General features: G+C 43.1%; 1 protein-coding gene across 3 annotated transcripts in view; it reads left to right on the top strand.

Moving 5' to 3' along the window:
* Positions 1-16,116, top strand: part of STXBP6 (syntaxin binding protein 6) — a 273,913-nt gene extending 257,797 nt beyond the window's left edge. For all 3 annotated transcript variants that reach the window (XM_032624042.1, XM_032624041.1, XM_032624044.1), the window contains exons 5-6: positions 7,452-7,609; positions 13,062-16,116. In XM_032624042.1, coding sequence (XP_032479933.1) covers positions 7,452-7,609; positions 13,062-13,085 — 182 coding nt within the window. In that variant the 3' untranslated portion in view covers positions 13,086-16,116. The remainder of the gene's footprint in view (positions 1-7,451; positions 7,610-13,061) is intronic.
* The last annotated feature ends 6,324 nt before the right edge of the window (positions 16,117-22,440 follow it).

Below are 22,440 nucleotides of genomic sequence, written 5' to 3'. Positions count from 1 at the left end.
TAAAATATGCCAGCATAATATATTTTTTAAAGCACATATTGAGCGGAACCAATGTGAATGCAACGTCAATGAAGTAAGACTGGTCTCTGCTCTATTCTCAGAGACTGTAGTTCAAAAAGTAGTTGACATTATTTGCAGTGGTTGACAGCCTCTTCTCAGACTGTTTGAATAAATTTGGGTATTAATGTGCTTCCTGCCTATTTAGAGAGAATTACTGTTCTATCTGCCTCAGGAGACTTTTATTTCCAGATTTAACTCAGCACAATATGATGGGCCCCAACTTTTGAGTTAAGCATCCTTCTTTACAAGGCATGCCTTGATTTAATGAGCATGTGTTCAGCTCTCTCTGAGGTGCACACAGCAAGTATACACAGATCTAAGTGTCTCCTGAGAGCTTCAAGACACTTAGCCCCAAGATAAAAGAGGAGACATGCAAAGGAACTGGGTGGGATCGCGCAGTTTTTCCAAAGTTCCTAGAGAGTAGATGTGGTCTTAGGGAGGTAGAGGGATAGACATTCACTGAGCACCTGTAGGCACTTTGTATACATACATCTTCATCTTAACTTCTACAACAACCACATGAGGTGGAGTTACAGATGAGGAAACTAAAGATCAGAGAATTTAAAACATTCCCTCAAAGTCATTCTGCCAGTTTGTCAAGGTAACAGTGCTTGGCACATAGCATGCACTCAAATGAATAGTTCTGAATACTGAATGAGTCTTTCAGGGAAGCAATTTTCAGCAAGAGCCTCAAAAACGTGTGTGTCCTTTGAACCAGCAGTTTAATCTCGAGGAAATATCAGAGATATGGACAAAGATTGTGTGTGTGTGCATGTAAATGCAAGAAAGTAACTGCAGCCTCATTTTAAAAACAAAACTCTCCTAATAATTAGTGATGCTGAACATCTTTTCATGTGTCTGTCGGCCATCTGTATGTCTTCTTTGGAAAAATGCCTATTCAGATCCTCTGCCCATTTTTTAATTTTTGTTTTTTATTATTAAGTTGTATGAGTTCTTTATTTTATTAATCCCTTATCAGATATATGATTTGCAAATACCTTGCTCTATTCAGTAAGTTGTCTTTTTTTTTTTTGATGCTTTCCTTTAATGTGCAGAAGCTTTTTAGTTTCATGTAATCCCATTTGCTTAATTTTGCTTTTGTTTCCCTTGCCTGAGGAGACATATCCAGAAAGATACTGGTAAGACCAAAGTTAAAGAGCATACTGCCCATGTTCTCTTCTAGGATTTTTATAGTTTCAGGTCTTACATTCAAGTGTTTAGTCCATTTTGAGTTGATTTTTGTGTATGGTATAATATAGTGGTCTAGTTTCATTCTTTTGCATGTGGCTGTCCAGTTTTCCCAGCACCATTTACTGCAGAGACAATCTTTTCTCTGTTGCATGTTCTTCACTCCCTTATTGTAGATTAATTTTTCATGTGTGTGTGGATTTGTTTCTCGGCTCTCGGTTCATTTCCAGTGATCTGTATGTCTGTTTTTCTGCCAATACCATACTGTTTTGATTAAATATAACTTTGCAGTATAATTTTAAGTCAGGGAGTGTGATACCTCCAGCTTTGTTCTTTGTTGTCAGGATTGCTTTGGCCATCTGGGGTCTTTTGTGGTTCCATATAAATTTTAGGATTTTTTTGTTCTAGTTCTGTGGAAAATGTCATTGGGATTGCATTTAACCTGTAAATTTCTTTAGGTAATGGATATTTTTAACAGTGTTAATTCTTCCAGTCCATGAGCATGGAATATCTTTCCATGTCTTTGTGTCTTCAGTTTCTTTCAACAGTGTCTTACAGTTGTCAATGTGTAGATCTTTTACCTCCTTTGTTAAATTTATTCCTAGGTATTCTTTTTGTTGCAATGGTAAATGGAACTGTTTTCTTAATTCTACTGGTTATTAGGGAAATTTAAATTAAAATCACAATGAGATATTACCTCATGCCCATTAGAATGGTTATTTTCAAAAAGGTGTTAGAGAGGGTGTGGAGAAAGGGTAACCCTCAGCACTGTTGTTGGGAATGTAAATTGGTGCAGCCACTATGAAAAACAATATGGAGAGTCCTCAAAAAATTAAGAATAAACTACCATATGATCCAGCTATTCCATTTCTGGGTATTTATCTGAAGAATATGAAAACACTAATTCAAAAAGATATATGCACCCCTGTGTTCACTGCAGCATCGTTTATAAAAAGCCAAGATATGGAAACAACCTAAGAGCCTACTGATGGATGAATGGATAAAGAAGATATGGGGTGTGTGTGTGTGTGTGTGTGTGTGTGTGTGTGTATGTATAGACAATGGAACTCAGCCATTAAGAAATGAAATCTTGCCATTTGTGACAACACGGATGGAACTTGAGGGTATTATGCTAAGTGAAATAAATCAGAAACAAAAATACAAATACAGTATGATTTCACTCATATGTGGAATATTTTTTAAGTTAAAATCAATTTTTAAAAAAATGAACAAGCCAAACAAGAGGAAAACAGATACATAGATACAAAGAACAGAGTAGTGGTTACCAGAGAGGAAGGGGGTCGGAGGAGGATGAAATAGATAAAAAGGGGGTCAACTGTAATGGTGACAGATGGAAACTAAGCTTTTGGTGGTGAGCTAAATGCAGTGTATACAGAAGTTGAAATACAGTGGTGTGCACGGAAGGAAGGAAGGATGGACACTTTTGAACACGCACCCAATAATGAAAAGGGAAATAACTGAATAAATTACAACAGTGTTATGTAGCCATTATAAACAGTATTTTCAAAGAATTTTCCATGGCATGGGAAAGTACCCACAATAGGATACAGTACTAAATATATATAGTATGGCCACAACCATGTTTTAGGAAAACATAGACAGAAAAATTACTAGAATAAAATGTACCATAAATGTAAATGTGGTTATCTCTAAGCAATTGAATACTACGCGATTTTATTGCCTTTTTATGGTAATATGTATTCTAAATTTTCTATAGTAAATTGTTTTAGCTTGTAATAATGACAAGATGTTTTCTTTTGTATTATGGCGTTAAGAAATGCTTTAGGAACTGCTACACTGAAGTCTTCATTCCTTACAGTTAATGCAGACTGTATTAATCTCAAATACAAGAAAATTCCCATGGAGAGCCAATATAACAGTGAGTAAGAGAACTGGCTCTGGAGCTGGGCTTCCTGAGTTCAAAACCTAGCTCTGCTCTTCACTTACTGTGGGATCCTTGGTGCACTGCTAACCCTCTCTCTCTCTCCGTTGGTGCTCGCATTGGTAAAAATGGGATCAGTGATGTGCCATCGCATAAGGCTGTTGTGAGGAGCAGATTTTAGTAAGTGCCTAGAACATAGTAAGTGGTCAGGCAACTGCTATTCTTGCATTGGATTTAAAAGCTATTTAACTTCTGTTATTTTTATACCTTGTAGTTGTTTATTTTAAGGCTGGTAACAACAGATTTTTTACCAACTTTCTCTTTGCTTTCACTATAGCAAAAGCATTCCCCTTTTTGCATTTTGTTGTTGACTTAATTCATTGAATTCCTGCAACAATCTCTAGGTGAGATAGCTGGCTTCATTAGACACAGACTAAACCCTTAGTCATTTGGCAAGTTTAGAGTTTGAAGACCTAGTTAGATCACGTAACAGCATCAGTCATGTGTCCAACCCTCTGCTAAGCCATGGAGAAATCATTAGAAGGATGATATATTTTTCCTGCCTCTAAGCCAACCAACATTTATTGAGTCTCTCCTATGTGCCAGGAATTGCAAATACAAAAGTGAGAAAGGCCCAGCCCCTGCCTTCAAGGAGCTCACACTAGATACCCAGCAATAACATGCATTATGATAAATGCACCATTTGAAATAGACACAAGATACTGTGTATGTTGGGGGCAACAATGGTTTAGGGTGGGCTAGACATGAGTCTTTCCTAGGAAAGGGGTCTGAAGTGTACTGAAGCACATAGGAGTAAGTGGGAAGGCTAAGATGAGACTCAGAGTTCACACAGAGGTAGCAGTAAGCACAAAGGCATACAGGTAAAAGAAACATGACACATCTGCGAAAATTTAGGTAATTTGGCAAGGCGTGGGATTGGAGATCGCTAGGGAGAGGAAAAATGGATGAGGTTCTAAGATAAGCTGAGAGAGAGGCAGGGCAAAGTTCTCAATTTTTTCTTGGAAGCAGTGAGAAGATGGTAACAAATTTGCCTTTTTAAAAGTGTACTACAGAAACGTGTAGAAGATGAACCAGAAAAGGTGTGGGGCCACCTAACAACAAAAGGCTATTGCTGTATCTCTGAAGGCAAGAGGGACTGGATCCATAGAGAGATCATGAAGCTGGCAAAGAGGGCGGAGAGTAGAGGGCTGGACAGCAGGTGACTTGTAGTCGTATGTGGTAAAAGTGAGGGAGGAATCTGGACTGGGCTCCCAGATTTCTGAATTGAGGAGAAAGCTGGGCAGATAGGGGAGTTATTGACTGAGCAGGGGACCCCAAAGGAAAAGCTGGTGTGATAATGGGGTCAGGTGTAGACACACCGAATTCAAGATGATTTTCGGTGACTCACCTGAAGTTGCCCAGTAAGAAAACGTGGGTCTGGAGCCTCAGCAGCACAACCTAGAAAAAAGCAAAAATTTGGTCATTGAAGCCATGAGCTGAGTAGAATTGTCCTAGGGAGAGTCTGCAGAATGAGAAAGAGAAGAGGGCCAAGGACAGAACCCTGGAATTACAGCATTTGCAAGATATCAGAGAGAATAGAGCAAGCAAGCGGGAGACCCGAATCTAGAGGAGGAAGATTCAGGATTTAGGGAATGGTCAGCAGAGCGAAAGGTGCCCTCAGGGAATATATAATCCAGCTGGGAAGTCATCACATCTATGGGTGAAGAAATGAGGTAGAAGAGTTGCCCATGACTGTACTTGATCAGTCACCCAAGAAGGATACAGACAGTTCTTACAAAGTTGAGAAGAGAATGTAATTGACCTGAACCTTGATAAAGGCGATGGGACTTCACTGAGCCTGAAATACAGGTAGAATTGAAACCAGGGGAGGATATTTCAGCTGAGGTGATGAGATTTGTTCAAATCCATCCTCATGGCTGAAAATAACTGAAGGTGGATTTTTTATTGATAGTGGTCAGCAGTGTCATCACTGAATTAATGAAGACAGCATTTGGTTCTCTTTTAGTTATAACAACTCTTGGTTAAACAATATCATATAAAACTGGGTGCAGTGTTGATCTGACGTCTGTACAAGATTAAGAAAGTCATGACAGGAAAACAGTATGGCTCACACAAAGCAGATTCATTCTAGAAACACAGATGTGTCTCACTTTGAGGGCACCACGAGGGTCAGTTCCGACGGGGAGAAAACCTATCCTGGTAATATACCCTCTTGATTTTATAATAACTAATTCTAAAATCCCTTTGGTTTAATGCAGCTGTTCCTGGCCGTGGAGTTGCAGGTACCCTGCCCCATCTTTTCTCTAGCCTCTGGCGGCTAAGCTGTGGGCATGTGGAAGGAAGCAGGAAGGGGAGATTTTCTTGTGCCCTCCCCCAACTCCTCTGCACCTTCAGTCCCTTCACTGTCTTATTCTTTCCCCTTGGCCTGTTCCTTCTTGGGAGCACCTGGCTTGCAATGCAGCTTAGGCAATAACTCTTCATTTACCAAGAGGAATAGGTTTCTTTAGGACAGAAACAGTCAGGCATTACCTTGGGAAATAACCTGTCAAAACCTATCTATGCTGGTGTTCTCACAATTCTGTCATAGTAATTGCTTTCCGTGACCAACGCCACACCTGCAGAGAGGAAGGTACAGAATAAGGAAAAGGCATTGGGAAACCAGGTTCCAGTGCTAGCTATGTCACTTCCCTAGTGACATGATCTTGTGGAAGCCCTGAACCTCACCTAGTCTCAGTCTTCTCAGTAGAATTTCTATGAAAATCAAATGAGACAATATTTGTAAAGATGCTTTATGATTGCAAAATGCTATTCAGATATTAAGCAGTGGTGATAGGCTATAATCATAACCATGATATGAAAGCAAATGGGAACCCAGATTTCTCCTCCTAAATCTGTTCTGAAGACCAAGACAGACCTTCCATTCCAACCCTTGCATTCAGCCAGTTTCTCCAGAGCCACGTCTCCTGTGTTAACCTGTGCTGACTTATCCCGGCTCCAGTAGTGTTGATGCAGCTCAGTAACAGTAAGCTAACTCCATTCTCCTCCCCTTAGTGCAGAGTGGAAGCCCTTGAAATCCACCCCTAAAGAAGAAAAGTGGAAAACAATTTACAAGGTGCTTCCTCTGGGGCAGGCACTTTCTTTGCCTGAGATCCTTTTCCACAAACCACAGACTGTTCCCACAGAGGAGAAATGAGGAAGCCTTTGCAGCTGAGACCAGCGGAAATTACGTTTCTATTAAAAGCTGTCTGTGGCTAGATGCATCCATCCCAGGTACAAAGCTAAATGATGTAATAAAAACTTATTCAAAGACATACAGCTATTATATAAAATGCCATTTAACTATCTCCCACTCAGCATGAACGAAACACAGCTATAAATCTCCTTTGGTTGCAATCTGGCAAGTTTCTAGGTCTCCATGGGTTATGCACCTGCCAGTTCGTCACTGTTGGATTCTCTTTTCCAGTCCTGGTACGTGGGATGTCAGGGATGCATAACCATTTGAAATGTGATGGTTTTCAACTTTCTCAGTATCATCATTCATGAACCTGGGAGTGCCAGGTTCCTTCTAGGACAGGTTTCTGTCACTGTGTTTCACCTGCTGGCTAGAATACAGTGTTGAGGCCCCACATTTCATATACTTGAGATCAGAGGCCAAGAGGACCAACCATCCAGGCCATGGCTCGGGATTCAAGGCTGGGAACTGACATATCTCCTCTGAACTTTGAGACTGATCGATAGCTTCTTACGTGGGGCTGTGCATATAGGGGTGAAGGAGTAAAATGGAAGGGAACAGTTGAAAGGAATACAGAGCATCATATCTGGAGAAGTTCTGTACTCCCAATTTTCCTGTGGTTATCCATCTAAACCCCAGGTCAAGAGGAAATGCTCATATGATCCAGATATGTCTCACTGAACTTGCCTAATTCTATGGACTTGTTAGGGTTCCCATCTACCTTTGCAAGCCAAGTCCTAAATTCAGATGGACCCTGCTCTTCTGAGCCTCACCAAACAGAATGCCGGTAGAACGGAAGTGAGTGCTGTCAGAGATGGGGCTGCGAAAGAAGCCCTCAGCACTTGCCCAGGTCCTAGAGTCAGTGGGTATTCTTCCTAAAAGTGAGTCAGTCAGACCAAGTCGGAAGAAAAGTTGACTTGTTTCCTAGACACTCAAGGCCTTTCCAGAGTCTGACCCACCTTGCTTTTTCGGGGTGCTCACCCTGGGCGGGGGTGTCACTGTAGGTCAGCCGAGCCAGCTTCTGATGCTCTTCCTGTCCCGTTTCAGGAAACAGCATCCTCCATTCAGCGGCCGACAGCGTGACCAGCGCAGTGCAGAAGGCGAGCCAGGCCTTGAACGAGCGCGGGGAGCGCTTAGGCCGCGCAGAGGAGAAGACGGAAGACATGAGGAACAGCGCCCAGCAGTTTGCAGAAACTGCACACAAGGTGGGTCCCGCAGCGCAGCCGAGGGCTCAGCTCTGGGTTGTCGGGGAGCTTTGGTGCCCAAAACTTTATTTCAGCATGTTTCCCAGGTGGGAGGCACAAAGTCAAGCCTTTTTTTTTTTTTTGGCCCCCGTATACAGTTTCCTTCTGCTACTTAGTAAGTACCAGAGTTGGGAAGATTTCTTCTTGGACCTGTTTCTTTGGTTATCTCGTTTCTGCTGTCTTCATCCCTGTCTCTGACCCCGTATCTTTGGGAAATGTGGACCATCTTTACTTCCTACCCAGAAGTTTAAGGCTCCCATTTCTGGGAACAGGATGGGGGTGGGGGTAGGACAGGTGCAAGAATATCCCTCCTCTGTTAGCCAGTGCTTGAAAGAGGACTGTGGGCTCTTGTGCTTACTTTTCCATGCTGTCCCTTTCTGGTCATGAGCCTCGCATCCTGTGTTCTTATCTCGTTACTATACAAAAAAGCAAATTCTAGTCCCAGGGCACCTCAGGGCTAGTTTCCCCTGTGGAGGGGCCTTGGACCTCCTAAGGCTGACCTGACTAGTGCAGAGCTGCCTGCAAAATTCCCGTCTGCCTCTGGGTCCAGAGAATGGTGTTTTCCACATGCCTCAGGTGTACACATGCACTGAAAATGTGCCTTTCAGAAGGGGAAGGGGGAGTTTTTATTGGCAGCCAGCTATCTAAGGCAGTCACAGACCAAAGGAAAGAGAAGCCCTGTTTGTCAGGTGATAAAAGAGGATTTATTACTGTTCTTGTACTTTGGATCAAAGGGCAGCTCCTTTCTGGCTAGTGATTTTGAATTTAGGTTTCCAGAAACAACTTTTGCTGATAACTGTTGGCATGTCAAACTCATGATCTGGCCTTTCAAGATAGGCTTTTCAGGTGACCTTTGGGGAAAAAATTAATGTGCTTCAAAAGAAAACCCCGCTTTTGCTGAGGAACCAAGAATGGACAACCTGAAAAGCAACGGGAAAAATCTCCCCAGCTCAGCCAGGCTGGCCCCTCTCCCGACACTTAAGGCCAGGCCCGACTGCAGATCCAGATCTGAGTGGATGCATCTAGCCTGCCCTTCCTGCATCCCCTTTGCACAGACCCATCTCGTGTCATCAGTTCCCTATCATGACAGTGTCTTACTGTACTGCTGCCTTAGGGGCCCATTTGGAGTTCAAACCTGGCTGAAAATGCAGGCAGCCCTGCTGGGGGCCAGAGCCTGTCTTGCTGCGGCTGTCACAGAGGGAGCAAGCTCAGAATTGTGGTTCCCCGCATCCCTTCTGCAGCCTTTGTGATATAGAAATAATGATGGAGTGGAGATGTTAGAATTCCCACCCAACTTCATTTATAGCAACAGCAACTGTAGTGATTTAAAAGGGGGATGGGCAGTGGAAGTCTGGGGGAACATTTAAAGTGTTGATTTGGAGAAGAAAAGACTACAGGAATTATTTTTTAATTGTCTTCAAGTCTGCGAAGGGCGATATTGCAGCAATTCTCTTTCGTGTCTTGTTATACAGAATAGAGCACTCAATGGTGCACTGATAACATTCTGCTAAAATAAGAGTTTAGATTAATGATTAGGCCATGAACCAGGTTACCAAGGAAGTCTGTGAAATCATTCTTCCTAATGCGGAGTAGACAATACCTGGAGGTCATCCATGTCACTATCCGCCCCAGAGGAGGTCACACAAACACTGGGTTGGATAACCTAACCAGATGGCCAGAATTCTTGGCCCTGGTCACCCTGTTTCCCTGATACTGTGGCCAAGTTTGCTAGGTAGTTGGGAAGACAGTATGGTATGGTAGTTAACATCTTGTGTTTGATTTAGCAACTCCATGACCTTGGGCAGGGGCTTAATTTCTCTAAGCCCCAGTTTCCTCATCAGTAAAATAGGGCTAACTAACAATAGTACCTTTCTCCTAGGGTGTTGTTGAGAGAATTGAATGCATTCAAACCTATAAATTGGTTAGTACAATACTTGGTGCATATAAACCTCAGTTAATATTAGTTATAATTGTTTCCATAAAGATGGTTTCTGCTGAGCCTGCTCCAGTCCATCACATGACGAGCACTGTAGAGGGTTGGAGAAATGTGACTGAGGATCCCAGCACAGGGGTGGGGAGGGACTGGTGGTAAAGATTTTGTGCCCTCCAAAGGGGGGTGGGAGGGCCTCCTGCTGAATGCTGACACTTTCTAAACACAGAGCAGCCCTTGCAAACAGGACCCGTCAGAACAGAAACTGATTAAGCCACCAAAGGCACAGGGGTCTCTGGCTTTGACCACTGGGAGGACTGGTACCAGCCAGTTACCTATTTCCGTAGAGATGGATGCGGCAGGGGGCAGTCTCCACTTACTTTGGCTTCCTCTCCTGTGGGTGGCGTAAGGGTTGGGGAGGAGGGGCTGCTAAGTGTCTCTTACTGTAGTTTGAGGGAGTGGGAGAGAGACACAATAATAACCAGACTTGCAGTTTTCTAAAACTGCCAAGTCTGGGATGTGTGCTTATGAATCACCAGCATGGGCAGGATTCCTCAGGAGGAGGTTGACCTCTTGAGATAAGGTGTGGCTATTTTCCCAGGGACCAGGACTCCCGATTTGTCCCACTAGTGTAGGCTGTCTGTGAAGATGTCATTTCACTGGCCAAGCCCCTACCAGGCCTACTGGTGAGGAGAGAGCTCAGAGATGGAACCCAGGCCTTCCACCACTGCCTCCCCAAACATGGCTCTGTCGACTCATAAAGAGTGGGCTGTGTTTAGACGTCGAGACACAGTGCACTTGTTAGAGCCCTGACAGAGAAAGGCAGCGCTGGGTGACAGTTCCTCTGGGCTCCCTGGTTGAACGAGAGCATGCAACCTCAGCTGGAGAGTAGGGCACACCTTCTGGACTGCAACAGAAGAGGCTATCTCTGGCTTTCTCGATTTTCCCAGGACTCCTACTGTGACCCAGGTGCATTAGTGAGTGGATCACCTTTGTAGGAGCCTGCCATCAAGACATGTGGGCGATTCACTCCTGCAGAGCCAATGGAAATGTGTCTGCAACCCCTCTCCCCCAGCTGTGTTCAGCCTGGCTTGGGAAGCGTGGTTCCTTCCTGAACTATGAGCTTGGTATGGTCTCAGACCTTAGGGAAGTCCAGCTCAGCCACAGAGCAGGCCTGGCCTGCTTCAGAAAGTGCAACAGTGCAGTGTGTGCAGTGCTTTGCCACCTGCCTTGGCTGGTGAGTCAGCAGGCGAGAGGGATACCCACACCTAGGCATCCTCAGATGCTGTTTATTTCCCACCAAGAAGAACAGTGACCTGCCCTGTTCTGCACACAAGCGCACATTTGTAGGGGAGGGAGTGGTGAGTGGCATATCCCTCACTGGCAGGGAATGGCTGCCTCTGTCCCTACCACGGTCATCTACTCCCTGTGGGTCTGAGCTAGAAGGGACCTCAAGAGTCCAGGCCTCTTAAAAAAAATACCCCCTGTATGAGTAACAACTTCTTCTATCATTGTTGTTTTTTCTATTATTGTTGTTATTATAATTTAGATGGAGTCATTTACACAGCTTTGGAAGAGAAAGCTTTCCATGAAACATTAAGAAAACAAAAATATAGCAAAAGGAAGTTTTTAACTTCTCTTCTGTAGGAACTCTGACATCTACATTAATCCATAAGCATTTGAGTTGGAGATGATATTTATAGACATGAGGAAACCGAGGTACGGAGCAATTGTGACTTAGAGCTCAAGGTCATACAGCAGATTTGTAGCAGGGAAGCAACAGTATCGTGCCTTCCATATTCTAAAGCTTCTAACTCCCAGGAAGTTAAAGAAAAAAACAAACAAAACGAGGTAGCGTGGAAATGATGCGCCTGTATGCAAAAATACCTCAAATGGCAAAATGTCCAATCCAGCTGTACTTCTGCAAAGCTGAACTGGCACAGCCCCGCCCGGCTGGGGCTCCCCTTAGCGCCAGTCCCAGCTGCACTGGAGAGGTAAAAACCAGGGTCTGGCGTGAGAAGCAACACGATTGCTTCTGAGGATTAATGACTGTGGGTAAATTGGCAAAGCCCATTAGCTGAAGGTTAACAGCTGAGTGAATAACAGGACAGCGGCACTGATCAAATATTTATGGTTGGTATTCATTATGCACGACACTTACCAGCTCTGTGTTGATTTGAATGGTCCACATTGCTAAATAATGTATTAAAAGTAGACACAGAGCAAGAAGTGGAGGCCATACAGTGGAGGGGCTCAGAGTGTGGCCAGGGAGCGGGACGGATCTGAGAGCGAGCCCTGGCTCTGCCATTTCCACCCACCATGTTTCCTGGACTGTAAACTCTTCGAGTTCAGGAGTTAACCTTCTTGGCAAAAACCCACAGCACTGAGCACAGCAGCCTGGACACACTCAGGGCTTCACAAACACCATCTGACACCCGCAGCACTGAGCACAGCAGCCTGGACACACTCAGGGCTTCACAAACACCATCTGACAGTTGACTGGCTGGTGGCATCAGCACTGCAAAAGGTCCTTGGGGATATTCGCTTAGGCTGGCTTCACCAGGTACAGGCACCTGGAGCCCCTCCAGCTGACGCTGCCCAAGTAGAGATTAACTTAGCGACGTGACTACCCCCAGTAACTCCAGCCCCAGTCTCAGGGATTAATCCCTAATACCAGACTCTAGACACATGAGGGATCACAATTCAGCCTCAAACCTGCCTTCTGCTTCACGTCAGTATATGGGCTCCTTGGAAGGGATCCGGCTAAGGAAAGCAATGTCAGATTAATTTTATGTTTTGTACCTGCATACATTTCCTTAAATATATTATCATGGGCTCCAGCTGGGCTTGGGAAGCTATTGAATGATACAGTGGTATTTGGTGTTCCCATTTATAAAGATCTAACATTTCAGTAAACCACATTTTTCAAATACCAGTGGGAGCAGTAAGTCAAGGTCTGAATTTGGTCTATTGTTCAGTCCTGGTTGGTAAAACAGTCTAATTGTCAAGTGCTTTGGACCTGGTTGAATGTCCAGGATATCACGTGGATTATTGCAGCTTGTTTGTTTCTCTACAGTTGGCGATTTTTAATACTTTACGAGATGTCAGTAAATACATTTGGAGAGTGTTGGTCTTCCTGGATAACTAGTAACCTGGGAGCCCAGAGGCCTTTGTTTCTAGGGTAGGTCACTCATTCTGCCTCTACTGTGGCTCTTCCATTTGCTCCTTCAGTGGCATGAAGGAACATCACGTAGCACGCTCCCTGACCTGGACACATACACCAACGACAACACTGGCAGGACGAGTCAGTGGACTGTTTAGGGACACGCTGCACATTTACTAAGCGCCGCTGTGCACTGTAGGTGATCTGCCACAGCAAGAAGAATCTTGGTGTCGCTTCTCATCGCGGATGTGGGGAAGGAGCAGCAAAGGAACTCTCCCCACTGCTGCTAACATCTTACTTGTGTCCCTTTCTCTCCTTAGCTTGCCATGAAGCACAAATGTTGAGAAACTGCCTCTCCTGGTGACCTCTTAAGAGAAAATGAAGTTTGTTCAGCAGTTTTTACAAGAATTCTGGACCTCCGCTTGCTTCTTTTTTTTCCCAAAATGTGGACATTTAGGTTATTTTTCCTTTTCAGATGTTAATATGAGAGAAAAGGTGTTGTGTTTATACATTTCCCTAATAATCTTGCTAAGAAATGCTGCAAGCATCAGCTTTATTTTTTTCCCACTGTGTGTATGCGTGTGTCTGTATGTGTTTTCTCTTTAAGGCTTTTTTTTTTTTTGATAGTTTGAATATGAAATTCGGACCAAATGATATATTGAGCTAGGTCTAAACTGTATTTTTTTCCTGATATTAAGCAGGGAGACATTTTAATGTGGTGACGTCAGATGTTATTGTTCCTGGTTGGAAATAAAAGTCAAGCAGTGATTGGCTTCACTCAGTCTCTTAGGTACTCTTAATTTGAAGGTTAAGATTCTAAATCCTGAGACACAAATCTGTATTAGAAAAAACAATTGGATTTATCAGGGGAAACAGCAGTCTTAGATTTTGCTTTTTGTGTAGTAACTTTTTGCATGAGCCATCACCAGCATTCACAAAAACAAATCAGAATCACAGATAGAAATCTACTTTCTGAGCTACAGTTTAAATTCTTCCATTACTTGTTTCCAGGCTGATTATTTAGAATTACCATATAAAGGATAAAATTTTGAGATGAAAGACCTAAGGAAAAGCCCATTTAAAAACCTCTGTGCATTCATGAATGTTTCTTCGTCACTGTCCCAAATTACGGTAGCTGGTCTTGAAAAGAGCTTGGATTTTTATCAAGAATTGATTTGTCCAGATAAAGGTCTGTGTAAAGGATAATGTGAAAAGATACTACATTTAAAATCTTTTTTCTCTTTTTACAAGTCATGCCTGTTTAGAGACGCCTTCATGATGTCCTTGGGAAATGGCCTTCGGTTCTTGCTGTCTGATTTTTGGAGGTTTTGATGTTGTTATTGCTATTAATCTAATTTAAAGTGTGGGTTTCTTGACAAATTGCATTTCATGGCAACTGCAACTTGCCTGGTCTGACATAAAACAGCACAGTCATGAAGCCTTTACATTGCAGTCAGACTGAATGAGGTTGGTTCATACAGCTCCTGATTTTGTATCACTCAACACAGGCCTGGATTTTCAGTCTGGGAGTTTAGTTTCTTAGAAGGTTAAAATGCTAAATATAAAAGCTGTGCTTTGTCTTCCTGAAACAAGGAGGCAAGCTGTACATCCCAGATACATGCTCAGCCTCCCGCTGCGATGCGTTGATTTTTTTAAGCTGCCGGGATCTTCAGGACCCCTTTCTATTCCTTCCTACCCATTGAGGCCACGTGTATTGCAGGCTCTTACATAGCAGCATGTGATGACTTCGGGATTATTTATGCTGATCTAAATAGCTTAAGTTCTCCTGATAAAAGCATTCCCAGGGAGATAGAAAATTGGGCTATTGTGGGAAAAAATGATCTTAGTCACTATGTGTCAAAAGGGAGATGGGATTTGCCAGAGACAAATTTCTGAATCCTCTTAGGGAGACGATCCAGTTCAAGAAAACTCTCTGTAAAATTTATCGAGTAAACTATATAAATGTACTATAATATTTTGTACTTTTCTTTTGGTGTCTTAAAAGTTTAACGAAGCAAGGAACTTGCTATCTGGTGAGTACCATTAGAAGCATTTACAATTTCTAAGAAAAGCTGAAAATATCACGCCAAATAGGTTTTCTTTGCAGGCCTCAGTATAGAAAATGCACGTACGCACGCACACACACAGATATATTCATCTTCCCAAATGGAATTCTAGCTTCAGATAGATAGCTGGTATAAATAATTGAAATGGTAAGTCTAAAACGCCCTGACAATCAGCCAAACTCAATTTGTCGCCAGGTATCTAACATCAGTGTTTGTGAAGCTGCTTCTAAAGTAGCAGAGGGTGAGGTCATAAGCATACTGTGAAATCTGAGATTTTTTCCTCTCCGGTAGACTTGCGATAGTTACTCTTCATAAATATAAGTACTCCACATCTTGCCCTCTTTCCTCACTCTCTGCTTATCCTTTTAGACTTAAGTCTTCTTGGAAATATCCAGGATTTGAAGAAAGCCTGTCTGCATTGTTTTTACCTTCCTCTATTGATTTGCTTCCAGACTGTGGTCATGTCCTTGACCTCCCTGTGTCCAAGTCCTACTACCTAGGCCTCTGCCCACAGAAGAGGCCAAACAGCAACCCCAGTCCCTCCCGGACCTCCTGACTTCTTGCACGGGAGCGAGCCCTGTGATGACGTACGTGAGGTTCTTTGCTATCCTTTTGCAGAAGGTGCTTCAATACAAAATATTAATACAGTCTAACCTAGAGAAAATTGCTAAAATGACTCACATTATTTGGGACCAATTCAGTGGCTTGCTAAAATACATTTAATTTCTTTGTTTCATTTCTGCACCTCACTATTGAGTTTTGGAAATACTACATTTCAGTGAAGGATTTCTTAAATTGTATTGACAACTCGTAAAGAAAAGAGACTTCCCAGTGTTCTCACTTCTTCCTGGAATGTAGCTGTAGTATTCTTCCCTAGTACTATTAGGTACCTGTGTGCAGGAAGTAGACAGTGATTCAGGTTAATGTTTCATATTGAAGGTATTTGTAAAATGTAACAAGGTCAGTAGTTAACCTTTTTAAGCTCTGAAAAAATAAAGATTATGTGTTAGACTTAAAATTACAGTGAAATCTGTCTTAATACTACTTTTGTGGCTAACAAAGGTTATGCATTTATGTAAAAATATTTACAGAATGCCCTCAATAAAGGATATTAAGGATAGGTTTTGCTTTTAAATTTTAGAATTGTGACACTGCTGATGTCTGTTGTACAGTTATTAATTCTTCAGAAGTTCCCTGAGATGTCAAATATCATTTTTGTTCCCTTCAGAGACAAGTAACACCTGCTCTGTGATTCACTAATACAGCAAACTCTAATTTTGTCATTAAATATTTGAACTCTGTGATGAAAGTTCGTTTCTCTCAGTTATTTGGGAAATCTCTCAAACACTACCAGATAGGTAGGCAACGTCACACTTTTGTTGCTAATGGGAAGACCCTGTGTGCCTCCAGGAGACCTAAGAATTGGGATTAGCATTCTGATAACATTTCTTCATGGACATTCTAATAATGGGAGGACTTGAAATGTAAAAAAGACTAAAGAGCTAACTAACCTTAATTTAGACAATGAGCTTCTATCCAGCAAGAGTTAAGTTTTTTTATTTTCTTCTCATGAGCAAAGCAGTTACGCTGACTAGTAGTTACCTTTCTGCTGATATTAGTGACGTGCTCAACTCAGGTACATATTACCGCATGTGCCCTCATTCAGCAGACTCTTTTCATGTCCTTTTAAATTGGAAAGAAGACTCGATCAAATTATGTCAATTTATTTTTATGGGAAAGCAAATGCAACTTATTCCATCGCCATTTGCTTTCAAGGGAAGTGGCTTTGGTGATCACTGTAGCAAAACAGCCCTCTGTAGGTTGGCATAGACACAGTGAAGCAGGCAGACTTTGAAATATTTCCTGGGAGGACTGCAGGTGGAAGGGAAAGGCTACCTACCACCTCCACTCTCCAGAGAAAAAAGGATAGAGAGATGGTTTGCCTAGATGAGGACTTGGCCTTTAGTTAATTAGGTATTTAAAGGCACCCTTGTGAACTAATTATAAACCCACTGACTTGCAAAGATGACCTTTTCTTTTAGTACAATTTTTGTTAGCAATTATACCACAACCAGCTCTCAGATTTTACGGGAGAATTAATACAAATGTATATTTTTTTAAATCAGTAATGCCTTTCCTTCTTGCTGTCAACGAGAACATGCTTAGAAAAACTATAGTTGTCCCTTGAATAACGGGGTTTGAACTGCCTAGGTTCACATGTATGTGGGGTTCTTCTCAACAGATGCATACTACAGTACTATGAAATCCATAGCTGGTTGAATCCAGATTCAACCAACCACACATATGGAGGACCAACAGTAAAGTTATAGGCGGATTTCTTATTATTTGGGGGGGGTGGCGGGGTGGCACCCCTGACCCTTTCATTGTTCAAAAGTCAACTGTATTGACTTATCAGTCATCATCTGCCTAAACAAGCAGACTGAGTGAGATAGAAGAGGGAGGATAAAAATACCAGAAATAAATTTCAAACAAGTGCAAATGTTTCCATATCATTCCCTGATGATAGCCATCCTGTGTCCCTCCTTTCCCTGGCGTAGGCAAACCTGGGTGGTAGCTGGACATATGTATGCACATCCACATATGCATACACACAGCTGACATTAGAAAAGATACATGCACCCTAATGTTCATCACACCACTATTTACAGTAGCCAAGACATGGAAGCAACCTAAATGTCCATAGACAGAGGAATGGATAAAGAAGATACGGTATATATATATATATATATATATATATATATATATATATATATATACACACACAATGGAATATTACTCAGCCATAAAAAGGAATGAAATACTGCCATTTGCAGCAACATGGATGGACCTAGAGATGATCATACTAAGTCAGACAGACAAATATTCACGATATAATATGTGGAATCTAATTTTAAAAAATGATACAAATGAACTTATTTACAAGACAGAAACAGACTTACAGATATTGAAAGCAAACTTATGATTACCAAAGGGAAAGCATGGGGGTGGGGGAGGGATAAATCAGGAGTTTGGGATGAACATACACTACTATGCATAAGATAGATAACCAACAAGGACCTACTGTATAGCACGGGGAACTACACTCAGTATTCTGTGATAACCTATATGAGAAAAGAACCTGAAAAAGAATGAATATATGTATATGTATAACTGAATCACTTTGCTGTACACCTGAAACTAACAACACATTGTGAATCAACTATACTCCAATAAAATTTTTAAAAAGAGCTGAGCTGCACTCCTAGATTCACCTGAATTCTCTTAGTGACCCCTTATTGCCTATCTGGACATAGACTGGCAGGAGACAATAGTTCCAGGGGTCAGTGAAATTTGAAAGTGCCTCAGGTGGGCCATGATCAGAGCATGAGAGATACAAAGACTGAGACATGGAAGAAAAACACATCCCACCCACAAGGCAAGTCTTACTTTATTTCAGTAAACGTGAGTGTGCTAATGGCTGTCTTTCAACAAGATGATACAAAAGATGGATTTCCTTTTGGTTTCCTTTTTGAAAATCCAGGAAGCACATATACATAAAATGATTTTGTAGAGCCCGAGCCAGTCTGATGCAAAACTGATCTCTACTTATACATCACCCCCTCTCCCCGTTCTCCCCTCCCACGCTCTTCGCCTTGCTTCCCGACATTTCTTAAATTCTGCTTCACACTAACCCCTCCTACCCAAGATGTTACCTGTATTACAGCGCTGGTTTATAGTGGCTTAGGGCAGTTTTCTCCATCCAAGCTCTGTGTCACAGTTATCTGGGGAGGTTTGGAAAATGTACACATTTTTATTCCCAAATTTGCCTTCCTGTTGCCCCTAGTCATCTTGTCTTTTGCAAAGAAAATAAAATGGCTCCAGCAGGCCTGAGCAGTGGGGCACCTGGCTTCTCCAGATGCTCACTAGATTTAAACCAGCAAATTAAAAGCCGTCAAGGAAATTAACATAATGTGCCTTTAAGCTGGATTACTGCTATAGTGTAACCTTCTGCCTTGACCCCCATTATATTTTCTCCCTTGAGCCTCATCTGGAGCCTCAGGATTTCCTGAGGCGGATTTTCACTTCCCAACCCCCTCCCACCCCTGAAGTTTTCTGCCACATTTTCTTCTTTCTGCAGATGAGTCACGGTCCTGGGCATAGCAGGTCTTTGGGGGCTGCTTCAGTGGCCTGTCCCACTGGGCACTGCAGGATGTAGGCTGGTTGGGCAAAGCCACCTTGTTTTCCCTCAGTCCCACAGGAACCAGTGGACAGACCTAAGGGATTCTAAAATGACCACTGAGGTGCACTGTCACTGAGCTCACGGTTTGTCTATTAGGCATTTAAATGCTACTGGTTCTCTCAGATAGAGTGCTGTTCCTATAGAACATACATTCTTTTCCTGTCTTTAAGTGCTCAAACCCGTTCAAGGACGCCTGTTTCAGTGGGGTCTGGCCCCATCACACACTCATACCTAGATGTGTCAGAGGCTGGACAGGAATCGCCATTCCGACAAGTCCCAGGTTTCACTTATCAACACTGAATAGGAGCCTTCATCCTGTGACACTGTATCCCAATTGCTTTACCACTCTGATTATTTGTCAGATGACATGGAAAGAAGGGAAATGAGCTCATGAATTCTCAGCTTTACCCTGAGAGCTAAAACATGGCTTGGATGATTCACGGCTTCTGAAGAAAACTCCTCTTATATGCTCTGACCATGTGCACCAAGTGCTCTGTTTAATTATAATACTACATACTTGGTGATTGAAACCTGAAGCTTTTTGTTAGTTTTTCGTAAACCAATCCTTTCTTTTACTGCCCCAGGAAGGAAAATCTGGTTCCTACGATCACACGTACTTTTTTATTCACAGTACAGTGGCTTCCTTCAAGGAGTTTTGCTTTTTTACACCTGGAATTACAGTGACCGATACTGGTGGACGCATGTTCATTGGTCTGAAACTTTCCCATACTGAAATAAGCCTCGGCATTCGGACAGAAACTGTGGGAATGAACAATGTGTAAACTGTCCCACCCCACACCCCCCGGGGGACTAAAAATAAAACACACCTTTAACTGGAGTGGACATGGGCAGGACGCCGCCTTGTGGTGGTTTACTGGAGGCAGCATTGCCCTGTGGTCCTGCCCTGCTTTGAGTTCCAGCTCCAGTCTCACCTGGTGGGGTGGTCTTGGGCAAGTTATTGACTCTCTCTGTGCCTGTTTTCTTAGCTTTAAAATGGGAGTGGCTATGTACTTTACAGGTTATCATAACGATTAAATGAAATAATGAATGTAAAGCCTTTAGCCCCGTGCCTGGCACATAAGGCTTCATGTACGTCAGCTCAGCTCTGGGCTATTCTCTGTGATGGATCCAAAATAAAGTAGTAAAACCTTGCAGGCTGACGATGCCTGCCAGACCATACTGCTGGCTAGAAGAATGGACGTGTTTTTCTTAAATCCACGTTGGTACAGGGCACATGGGCAGACATTCCAGGCCTCTTTGGCCATTTTTATGAATCGATGGACATAGATTCCCTTGACATTTCCATATATTCCAGCCCTGGATAAAGGAGAGGCTCTGGTCTAAAGGCGCCCAGGGGTAGCCATTTTCTGGAGGAAATTTCCCAAAAGACTAAATTCACAAGAAAGAGGACTGAGAGAATTTGTCTCTAGTGTCCTGTCAACTACAGGAATGGAAATGAGTGGTCTTATGGTCTAGGAGATTATCTGATACGCCCTTTGGGCAGCAATTCATACTCCTCTTTAAAAAGAAGTTCAAGGTTGGCCTACATATGTAGAGCATTTCTTTTCTGGAAGCTTCTTTAGACATTCAGCTAAAAGAAGGAAAGGAAGGCCCCAGAAAGACTATGATGGCAGCATACTGTTTTCCCCACGGTTGTCATGGTGCTACTAATTTATGATGTCCAGCAAACCCAACTTGATTTGGGAAATAAGTCATTTGTAAAGGACCATCCAGGCAAGAAGGATCAGGCTAGTTATAACAATGGATCTGCCCCACCCCCAAATCCCAAACTCTACTTTTCTAAAAATTACACTATGCATTATTTTTTAACAAATTGCAAGCCATGCAAGTTTCTTTATAAAAATCCTTTCTAGCTGAGAACCTCCTGGCTTTGTCATTAGCTTTTTGTTCTCAGGCAAATTACATAATTTTTTTTGTGTGGTTTTTCACCTTTCAAAGGAAAATAATCTACACCCTGCCTGCCTCAGAGTCCCAGTGAGTAAATTAAGATGTGTGGGATGTGAAAGAGCTCTGGGAAGTACAAAGTGCTAAAGAAGTGTGGGTTACACACTAAAACCTTGATCTTCAACTGTTCCCACCCAGTGCCTAAGGGATTCCTTTATACACCACCCCCCTTTCCTCTACAGGTCCATCGTTGTAGTACTAGATGGTATCACTACCCCTCTCTTCCCTCTCTCTCAAGGAAAAAAAATTCCCACAGACAGCTGGAGGCTACTTGCCATCTGGGAAGCAGAACAAAGGCAGGAGTAAGAGACAGTCCCAAACTGCTCAGGGAAGGGGACAACTGGACTTAGAGGCAACCCCAAGGGAAAAGATTCAGAGCATTCCAGGGACTCAGGGAAAGAACTCCTGGGCAAGTCTCCTGGATGCAGCTCACCCCAGGACCACAGGTAACCCTCGAGAGTTCTGACATCCTAGATATAGAAAGTGCTCTCCACCCACGTGGGAAGACTGATTGAAAACAAAAAATTTCAGGAACCAGTCAGAGAGGATGGACATACTCCTCAGGACCAGGGGCTAGATGGAGGCACGTCCATGTCCTTACTGTGTCTGGGTGTCCTAAGGTAAGATTGACATGAAGAGGGCCACAGAAATGGCCAAAGTCTTAGGAATTCACTGAGTAAATGTGAATGCAATGACAGTTTACTCCAGAGAGACAGGATACTGATTAAAGGATGCGACCTGAGGACGTTCTTTCAGACACAGGAAAGACTAGACACTCTTCAGCTCCGCTCACTGGAACAGCATTATTACCCCAACTAGGGAAGACCGGGGCCATCAGCTCTGTTCTCCCCTTTGGCGTGTTTCACCTGGCCTCATTTTCCCTTTAGAAAAAGCAGGATAAAGGGCTAGAAGTGGACATAACTGTCTCCTCCCAGGCTAATGCCAAGCAGGTCTCAGCCACCTACTCATGCTTCTGTTCCTCTGGGCTCCACCAGATTCTCCATGGTGGGTGAGTTCCCCCCCGCCTCACACACACACACGCGCGCGCGCACACGCGGCTGTCCTCGTGCACACGCCACTCACCAGCTATGTTAGATAAGAGAGCTTGAGGACCCCACATGGAGAACGGGAATGCGAACCGCAGTCGATCCCCCTTCCCTAGGCTTCCTTAGGGCCCCTGTTTAGTTTCCGCCTACTCAGTTTCTCCTCCCCGAGGTGAAACGAGTGGTGGATGAGAGGCAAAAGGAGGCTGATGTTGCCACTGGGGGGATAGCAGTTAACTCTACCAAATACCATCCTTACAAAAGTGTGAGTGACAGGAAGGGGGCAATTAGGGAAAAGGACTGACTCTTCGTTCGGAAAGCCATTCAAACCCATCCTTCTCTGTGGACGAATGGTCCAAGAGTAGCCTTGCCTGTGGGCAGATGT

The sequence above is a fragment of the Phocoena sinus genome, chromosome 2 (genome assembly GCF_008692025.1).
Source record: "Phocoena sinus isolate mPhoSin1 chromosome 2, mPhoSin1.pri, whole genome shotgun sequence".
In the NCBI taxonomy this organism is placed as follows: domain Eukaryota; kingdom Metazoa; phylum Chordata; class Mammalia; order Artiodactyla; family Phocoenidae; genus Phocoena; species Phocoena sinus.
Note: the sequence above shows the minus strand (reverse complement) of the source record. Positions and strands in the feature narration are given on the sequence as shown.